The 10,000-nt window shown below is 46.1% G+C and overlaps 1 protein-coding gene across 1 annotated transcript; it reads left to right on the top strand.

Annotated features, from left to right (window-relative positions):
• Positions 1-448: 448 nt before the first annotated feature.
• On the top strand, positions 449-7,736 carry wdr74 (WD repeat domain 74). Its single transcript, XM_066651388.1, has 10 exons — positions 449-723; positions 1,106-1,212; positions 2,303-2,427; positions 3,123-3,186; positions 5,879-6,022; positions 6,173-6,274; positions 6,360-6,516; positions 6,647-6,789; positions 7,160-7,213; positions 7,369-7,736. The coding sequence occupies exons 1-10, from the start codon at positions 660-662 to the stop codon at positions 7,555-7,557; spliced, it is 1,149 nt and encodes a 382-aa protein (XP_066507485.1). The 5' UTR covers positions 449-659; the 3' UTR covers positions 7,558-7,736.
• Positions 7,737-10,000: the final 2,264 nt, after the last annotated feature.

Below are 10,000 nucleotides of genomic sequence, written 5' to 3'. Positions count from 1 at the left end.
GCTTACGGAATATGAATGAATGAAGAAGGGAATGAATAAAGGGAATTGAGAGAAGGAATAGACGAAGGGGAAAAAGACAGAAAAAAAGTTTAAAGGAATAAATGAAAGTAACAGAGGAGAGGAATAGAAAAGGAATGAATAAAAGAAGGGAGCAGGGCCACAGTGGAAACCCATACAGACACGAAGAGACCCTCCTGACTGTAGGAAGCTCTAATGAAGCAGTGAATAATCTCCCTGTGTTTCACAGCTCCACAGCACCACCCTCTGGACTCACCGCCTAGATACACATCCGTATACTGAGAGAGAGAGAGAGAGAGAGAGAGAGAGAGAGAAAGAGAGAGAGAGAGACAGAGTGTGTGTGTGTGAGAGAGAGAGAGAGAGAGAGAGAGAGAGAGAGAGAGAGACGTTTAAAACGTCAATAAACAGCTGAATGTGTGTGTAATGTAACTGTGTGAAGCGTCTTCCTCTCACTTGTGTGTGTGTGTGTGTGTGTGTGTGTGTTATTCAGCAATAGGAACGAGGTGTGTGTGTGTGTTGTTTCTGGTCGGACGGCTGTGGCAGCGGACCGAGCGTCGCGTGTGTAAAATAAATCGCAGTAAAAGTGAAATTAAAGCGAGTTTAAGGTGGATTTGAGGAGATTAAGGTGGGTTTAAGGCGGGATGATGGCGGAGAAGAGTCGGGTTTGTTCGGCGTGGGTCGGGTCAGAGACGGGGATTCTGAAAGGTGAGGGTAGTTGCTGTGGCGTTAAACACGTGACAGAGTTCTGCCTTGTTTAATGTTTATTGTTTATTTACTGAGTGTTTATTGTTTCTTTATTGAGTGTTTATTGTTTATTTACTGAGTGTTTATTGTTTCTTTATTGAGTGTTTATTGTTTATTTACTGAGTGTTTATTGTTTTTAGTTTAACTCTTTAACGGTTTGTTTTAAAATCGGCTCTGAAACTTATCTATAGCTTCATTTACTTACACTGAATCACACTCACTCACCCATTCATATTCACACTCACTCATTCACTCATATTCACACTCACTCACACACTACTTTAAACTCTCTCTCTCTCTCTTACTGTGTGTGTGTGTGTGTGTGTGTGTGTGCATGTTAAAGGGGTGAGTTTCAGTAAGAAGAAGGCTTTTAATTTCTGTGAGATGAGCTCCGTCAGCAGAGAGCAGGAGATCTGTGCTTTAGCCTGGGGAGACCCACACGAGAGTGAGGTAAACAACCACAACAACCTGTAAACACACACAACAACAATCTGTAAACACACACAACAACCACCTGTAAACACACACAACAACAACCTGTAAACACACACAACAACAACCTGTAAACACACACAACAACAACCTGTACACATACAACAACCTGTAAACACACACAACAACAACCTGTAAACACACACAACAACAACCTGTACACATACAACAACCTGTAAACACACACACAACAACTTGTAAACACACACAACAACAACCTGTACACATACAACAACCTGTACACACACACAACAACAACCTGTAAACACACACAACAACAACCTGTACACATACAACAACCTGTAAACACACACAACAACAACCTGTAAACACACACAACAACAACCTGTAAACACACACACAACAACTTGTAAACACACACAACAACAACCTGTACACATACAACAACCTGTAAACACACACACAACAACTTGTAAACACACACAACAACAACCTGTACACATACAACAACCTGTACACACACACAACAACAACCTGTAAACACACACAACAACAACCTGTAAACACACACACAACAACCTGTAAACACACACAACAACAACCTGTACACATACAACAACCTGTACACACACACAACAACAACCTGTAAACACACACAACAACAACCTGTACACATACAACAACCTGTAAACACACACACAACAACCTGTAAACACACACAACAACAACCTGTAAACACACACACAACAACTTGTAAACACACACAACAACAACCTGTACACATACAACAACCTGTAAACACACACACAACAACTTGTAAACACACACAACAACAACCTGTACACATACAACAACCTGTACACACACACAACAACAACCTGTAAACACACACACAACAACTTGTAAACACACACAACAACAACCTGTACACATACAACAACCTGTAAACACACACACAACAACTTGTAAACACACACAACAACAACCTGTACGCATACAACAACCTGTAAACAAACAATGTGTAAACAAAAGCAACAACCTTGTAAACTATGTACGTGTGTGTGTGTGTTTGTGTGTGTGTGTGTAGGTTTTAGTGGGGTGTGTTAATGGAACAGTGAAGACGTTCAGTACAGAAAAAGGAGTATTTACTGAGTCTCGAGTTTGTGGAGATTTCACTGAGGGACGATTCACCGGCCTCGCCGTCACAGACAGGTACTCACTCACTCACTCATTCATACACCTCACTCACTCACTCGCTGACACCCGATTCACCTTGCCTTCACAGACAGGTAATCACTCACTCATTCATACACCTCACTCACTCACTCACTCACTCACTCACTGACACTCGATTCACCTCGCCGTCATAGACAGATACTCACTCACTCATTCATACACCTCACTCACTCACTCACTCACTCGCTGACACTCGATTCACCTCGCCTTCACAGACAGGTACTCACTCACTCATTCATACACCTCACTCACTCACTCACTGACACTCGATTCACCTCGCCGTCACAGACAGATACTCACTCACTCACTCACTCATTCATACACCTCACTCACTCACTCACTCGCTGACACCCGATTCACCTCGCCATCGCAGACAGGTACTCACTCACTCATTCATACACCTCACTCACTCACTCGCTGACACCCGATTCACCTCGCCGTTGCAGACAGGTGCTCACTCACTCATTCATACACCTCACTCATTCATACACCTCACTAACTCACTCGTTGACACCCGATTCACCTAGCCATTGCAGACCGTTGCTCACTCACTCATTCATACACCTCACTCACTCACTCGCTGACACCCAATTCACCTCGCTGTCACACAGTTACTCACTCATACTATAAATCTGTCTCTGTCTGTCTCTCTGTCTCTGTCTGTCTCTCAGGTCTTTGGTGACGTGTGTGGAGTCAGGGTTGATGAAGATCTGGACCGAGGGCAGGTCTGAAGCTGTGAGTGTGCTAGTAGCTGTTAAAAGTGTTGCGTCTGTGTGTCAGTGTTATGTCTCTGTGTGTCAGTGTGGTCTGTGTGTGTCAGTGTGGTGTCTCTGTGTGTCAGTGTCGTTTCTGTGTGTCAGTGTCATTTCTCTGTGTCAGTGTGGTGTCTCTGTGTCAGTGTGGTGTCTCTGTGTCAGTGTGGTGTCTCTGTGTCAGTGTGGTGTCTCTGTGTCAGTGTGGTGTCTCTGTGTCAGTGTCGTTTCTCTGTGTCAGTGTGGTGTCTCTGTGTCAGTGTTGTGCCTCTGTCTGTGTGTCAGTGTGGTGTCTCTGTGTCAGTGTCGTTTCTCTGTGTCAGTGTGGTGTCTCTGTGTCAGTGTGGTGTCTCTGTGTCAGTGTGGTGTCTCTGTGTCAGTGTCGTTTCTCTGTGTCAGTGTCGTTTCTCTGTGTGTCAGTGTGGTGTCTCTGTGTGTCAGTGTGGTGTCTCTGTGTGTCAGTGTGGTGTCTCTGTGTGTCAGTGTGGTGTCTCTGTGTCAGTGTGGTGTGTCAGTGTGGTGTCTCTGTGTGTCAGTGTGGTGTCTCTGTGTGTCAGTGTGGTGTCTCTGTGTGTCAGTGTGGTGTCTCTGTGTCAGTGTGGTGTCTCTGTGTCAGTGTGGTGTCTCTGTGTCAGTGTCGTTTCTCTGTGTCAGTGTGGTGTCTCTGTGTGTCAGTGTGGTGTCTCTGTGTCAGTGTGGTGTCTCTGTCTGTGTGTCAGTGTGGTGTCTCTGTGTCAGTGTCGTTTCTCTGTGTCAGTGTGGTGTCTCTGTCTCTGTGTCAGTGTGGTGTCTCTGTGTCAGTGTGGTGTCTCTGTGTCAGTGTCGTTTCTCTGTGTCAGTGTGGTGTCTCTGTGTGTCAGTGTGGTGTCTCTGTGTGTCAGTGTGGTGTCTCTGTGTCAGTGTGGTGTCTCTGTGTCAGTGTGGTGTCTCTGTGTCAGTGTTGTGCCTCTGTCTGTGTGTCAGTGTGGTGTCTCTGTGTCAGTGTCGTTTCTCTGTGTCAGTGTGGTGTCTCTGTGTCAGTGTGGTGTCTCTGTGTCAGTGTGGTGTCTCTGTGTCAGTGTCGTTTCTCTGTGTCAGTGTCGTTTCTCTGTGTGTCAGTGTGGTGTCTCTGTGTGTCAGTGTGGTGTCTCTGTGTGTCAGTGTGGTGTCTCTGTGTCAGTGTGGTGTCTCTGTCTGTGTGTCAGTGTGGTGTCTCTGTGTCAGTGTGGTGTCTCTGTGTCAGTGTCGTTTCTCTGTGTCAGTGTGGTGTCTCTGTCTCTGTGTCAGTGTGGTGTCTCTGTGTCAGTGTGGTGTCTCTGTGTCAGTGTCGTTTCTCTGTGTCAGTGTGGTGTCTCTGTGTGTCAGTGTGGTGTCTCTGTGTGTCAGTGTGGTGTCTCTGTGTCAGTGTGGTGTCTCTGTGTCAGTGTGGTGTCTCTGTGTCAGTGTGGTGTCTCTGTGTCAGTGTCGTTTCTCTGTGTCAGTGTGGTGTCTCTGTGTCAGTGTTGTGCCTCTGTCTGTGTGTCAGTGTGGTGTCTCTGTGTCAGTGTCGTTTCTCTGTGTCAGTGTGGTGTCTCTGTGTCAGTGTGGTGTCTCTGTGTCAGTGTGGTGCCTCTGTGTCAGTGTGGTGCCTCTGTGTCAGTGTCGTTTCTCTGTGTCAGTGTCGTTTCTCTGTGTCAGTGTCGTTTCTCTGTGTGTCAGTGTGGTGTCTCTGTGTGTCAGTGTGGTGTCTCTGTGTGTCAGTGTGGTGTCTCTGTGTCAGTGTGGTGTGTCAGTGTGGTGTCTCTGTGTGTCAGTGTGGTGTCTCTGTGTGTCAGTGTGGTGTCTCTGTGTGTCAGTGTGGTGTCTCTGTGTGTCAGTGTGGTGTCTCTGTGTCAGTGTGGTGTCTCTGTGTCAGTGTCGTTTCTCTGTGTCAGTGTGGTGTCTCTGTGTGTCAATGTGGTGTCTCTGTGTGTCAGTGTGGTGTCTCTGTGTCAGTGTGGTGTCTCTGTGTCAGTGTGGTGTCTCTGTGTCAGTGTCGTTTCTCTGTGTCAGTGTGGTGTCTCTGTCTCTGTGTCAGTGTGGTGTCTCTGTGTCAGTGTGGTGTCTCTGTGTCAGTGTCGTTTCTCTGTGTCAGTGTGGTGTCTCTGTGTGTCAGTGTGGTGTCTCTGTGTGTCAGTGTGGTGTCTCTGTGTGTCAGTGTGGTGTCTCTGTGTCAGTGTCGTCTCTGTGTCAGTGTCGTCTCTGTGTGTCAGTGTCGTCTCTGTGTGTCAGTGTCGTGTCTGTGTGTGTGTCAGTGTCGTGTGTCAGTGTCGTGTCTCTGTGTGTGTGTGTCGTGTCGTCTGTGTGTGTGTCAGTGTCGTGTCGTCTGTGTGTGTGTCAGTGTCGTGTCGTCTGTGTGTGTGTCAGTGTCGTGTCGTCTGTGTGTGTGTCAGTGTCGTGTCGTCTGTGTGTGTGTCAGTGTCGTGTCGTCTGTGTGTGTGTCAGTGTCGTGTCGTCTGTGTGTGTGTGTGTGTGTGTCGTGTCAGTGTCGTGTCTGTGTCAGTGTCGTGTCGTCTGTGTGTGTGTCAGTGTCGTGTCGTCTGTGTGTGTGTCAGTGTCGTGTCGTCTGTGTGTGTGTCAGTGTCGTGTCTCTGTGTGTGTCAGTGTCGTGTCTCTGTGTCAGTGTTGTTCCACTGTTGTGTTGTTTACCTGTGTGTTGTGTTCACCTGGTGATGCAGGTGGAGGTAAATGTAGGGGGTGGAGTCTGTAGGATGCGCCAGGATCCGTCACAGCTCCATCGTGTGGCCACAGGAGGAAAAGAGAACCCCCTGAAGGTGTGGGACCTGGAGAGACCAGACACTGCCATTTTCACCGCCAAAAACGTGAGAAGCACACTCATCTGCATATTAATTACCCCCTCCATAGGCTCCGCCCACAGAGGAGGGCTACCCACAGGATTGTTTGGGTAAGCATTACTTTCTAATGGTGGCTTTTTACTTACCTGTGTGTGTGGGTGTGTGTGTGTGTGGTAGGTTGCTAATGACTGGTTGGATCTGAGAGTTCCTGTGTGGGTGAGAGACATGGCCTTTATCCCTAACACAGAGAAGATTGTCACATGTACTGGACATCACCAGGTGAGAGTGTGTGTTTGTGTGTGAGAGAGACAGACAGAGAGAGACCCTGTGTGTGAATGTGTAACCGTTTCTGTGATTGGCTCAGGTGCGTGTGTATGACCCTGCGACCCCCCAGCGGCGACCAGTTTTGGAGGCGGTGTTTGGGGAGGTTCCACTCACGGCACTGACGCTGCTGAATGGACACGACCGAGTCGCCGTCGGAAACACACACGGACACATAGGCATTCTGGATCTACGCAAAGGTCAGTGTGTGTGTGTGTGTGTGTGTGTGTATTTTGTTGTAGTGTTCTGCTGCAGTTTCAGTTGTAAATGAACAGAAGTGATGCTGAGTTTCAGTTTGCTTGCAATGATTGTGTGTGTGTGTGTGTGTAGGTCTGGTGCGGGGGTGTTTGAAGGGTGTATCGGGGAGTGTGAGAGCGCTGCAATGTCACTCCTCTTCTCCACTGATTGCTTCCTGTGGACTCGATCGATTTCTAAGAATACACAACACAGAGGACCGCTCGACTGTACACAAGGTACACACACACACGCACACACACTCTCTCTCTCTCTTATTTATATATTTATATACACATACACAGACTCTCTCTCTCTCTCTCTCTCTCTCTCTCACACACACACACACTCTCTCTCTTGTGCGCACACACACACACACTCTCTCTCTTTCTCTCTCTCTCTCTCTCACACACACACTCTCTCTCTCTCTCTCTCTCTCTCTCTCTCTCACACACACTCTCTCTCGCTCTCTCTCTCTCTGTGTCTCTCTCTCATTCTTCTGCAGGTGAGATTTTCCTCCCACACACTTTGTCTTGTTTTTTGCTGTGTTTGTGTAAACTGTCTTTCAGTAAAGAGTGTGTGTGTGTGTGTGTGTGTGTGTGCACGCAGGTGTATCTGAAGTCTCGGCTGAACTGTGTGTTGCTCTCCAGCAGAGACCTGGAGGTGAGTGGTGTGTTATAAAACAATGTAGTGAATTCAGAACTGAATCACATCGTAACACACTTTTCTTTTGTGAAATGTCCCCACATTGTCTCCACTGTGTCTCCGCTGTGTGATGATGTGTGATGGTTTGTTTCTTGTTTGTTTCTCCACTGAAGCTGATTGGCTCAGACGTGGCCAGCGGGAGGGAGGAGGTGAAGGAGGAAGATGAAGAGAGGGATGAAGTCTGGGATTCGATGGAGATGGTGGGAGAAAGAGGAGAGAAAAGAGAAGCAGAAGAAGAGCAGGAGAGCCGAGAACTGTTGGAGAAAGAACAGAAGAAGAAGAGAAAAAAGTCAAAGAAGTGACTTTAGCTTTTTTTTATGTTATTGGTGTAAAATTAAGGTTAAACTTGACTCTGACTCACCCTGCATTTACACAAGAGTCGTCTCGTCTCGTCTCGCTCGGAAACCGAGCCCCTGCTCCATCTCAGGACGGACCCAACGCTGACCCCGACCCTGAAGGACGACATCACTTTATTCCTTTAAAACTCATTTAAATAAATTAGTAAATAAACAAAATAATGTGTTTGTCTCATCATCACACACAATATACACACACACACACACACACACACACTATCTACACACACACACTATACACAAACACACACACTACACACACACACACTATATACACACTATCTACACACAAACACTATCTACACACAAACACTATCTACACACACACACTATCTACACACACACACACACACACTATATACACACACACACACTATATACACACACACACTATCTACACACACACACACACACACTATATACACACACACACACTATATACACAAACACACACACACACTATATATACACACTACACACACATAAACTACACACGCACCAGCACTAGATACTATACAGTCCCTGACAGATGTTCTGTGGCTTATTGTTGTGGAAACAAAAGCTTATAACTTTAACTTCATCCCTTGGTTTTAGAAATGATTCGTATGAAAAGCTGAAACCCTCCCAAATGAGGTTTAATTAACGGAAATAAATTTGCTTCACCACAGAAACATTGATCCTTTAATGAACAGAAAGGTCAGAGTTTGGCCAGACACCCAATACTAGTTTACAGCCTCCCCTGTGCTCACTGACTGATCGATTCATTAGTGGGTGTGTATAAAAACAACCCCAGCACCCCAGACCTTCACTTGACTTCTGACAACGTGCCAAAAATCCACCCTGCGACCAAAGCCTTGATAATCAAGAGGCTGAAGACCAGACCCATTGCAGATCCTTTTAATGCGTCTCAGCGTCAAGTAAAAGAATTTAAAAAAGATTTGAAGAGACTGGAGATGTTTTTGACAAGCTCAGGTCTGTCAGACCCAGCAGGAGAACTGCACCAGAGCTCCACCAGACCTGGTCACCTCAAGAACAAGAGAGAACTAGAACAGTTTGTAGGATTCTGTCTCGAAATGGCCTCCACGGTCGAATCAGTGTCCAGAAGCCAGCACTAAACAAAAGGCAATTAACGGGTGGACGCTGGAAAAGTGGCAGAAGGTGGATTTCTCAGATGAATCTTCAGTTGAATTACACCACAGCCGCCTCAAATACTGCAGGGGACCTACTGGAGCCCGTATGGATCCAAGAACAGTTAAGTTTGGTGGTGGAAAGATCATGGTCTGGGGTTACATTCAGTAGGGGGGTGCCAAACATTTGCAAGGTCAAAGGCAATATCAATAGCCTAAAATATCAGGTATTAGCTACCTCTAACATTCCCAGTCATAAAAGGGGTGGAGCAGGATGGTGCTCCATCTCATACATCCATCTCTACATCAAAGTTCCTCAAGGCGAAGAAGATCAAGGTGCTCCAGGACTGAGCGTGTTTGGGGTTGGATGAAGGAGGAAGTGTGGAAGACTCTTGATGAACTCTGGGAGGCATCTAAGACCTCATTCTTTGCTTTTCCTAATGACTTCATCAATAAACTGTATGAATCACTGTTGAACCGCATGGATGCTGTCCTTCAAGCTCATGGAAGTCACACAAAATATTAAATATGGCTCTAAAAGCACCACAACTTCATTCACCAATGATATGAAACAGATCAGTATTTGAAGTAAATTTTGTTTGATTTTCACATTACGTTCTGTGGGCGACAACTTTAGTCAAACTCTGACCTTTCTGTGTTCATTAAAGGATCAATGTTTCTGTGGTGAAGCAAATTTATTTCCGTAAATTAAACCTCATTTGGAGGGTTTCAGCTTTTCATACGAATCATTTCTAAAACCAAGGGATTAATTTAGAGTCAGTTTATAAGCTTTTGTTTCCACAACAATCAGCGACAGAACTTCTGTCAGGGACTGTACTAATGACACATACTACACTACACACTACACACACACACACACACACACACACACACACACATACACCAGCACTAGACACACTACACACACACACTACACACTACACACACACACACACACACACACACCAGCACTAGACACACTACACACACACACAAACCAGCACTAGACAAACTATACACACTACACACACACACACACACACACACACACAAACCAGCACTAGACAAACTATACACACACACACACACACACACAAACCAGCACTAGACAAACTATACACACACTACACACACACACACCAGCACTAGACACACTACACATTATACACTACACACACACACACACACACACACCAGCACTAGACACACTACACATTATACACACCACACTACACACACACACACACACAAACCAGCACTAG

The sequence above is a fragment of the Hoplias malabaricus genome, chromosome 18 (genome assembly GCF_029633855.1).
Source record: "Hoplias malabaricus isolate fHopMal1 chromosome 18, fHopMal1.hap1, whole genome shotgun sequence".
NCBI lineage: Eukaryota > Metazoa > Chordata > Actinopteri > Characiformes > Erythrinidae > Hoplias > Hoplias malabaricus.
This window is presented reverse-complemented; position numbering and strand designations above follow the sequence as displayed.

Bases quoted from the DNA above. Each gene is read 5' to 3' on its own strand.
- wdr74 (XM_066651388.1), top strand. From the start codon at position 660: ATGATGGCGGAGAAGAGTCGGGTTTGTTCGGCGTGGGTCGGGTCAGAG. The intron at 2,428-3,122 runs GTACTCACTCAC...TCTGTCTCTCAG, and splicing joins GGCCTCGCCGTCACAGACAG to GTCTTTGGTGACGTGTGTGG. The intron at 6,790-7,159 runs GTACACACACAC...GTGTGCACGCAG, and splicing joins ACCGCTCGACTGTACACAAG to GTGTATCTGAAGTCTCGGCT.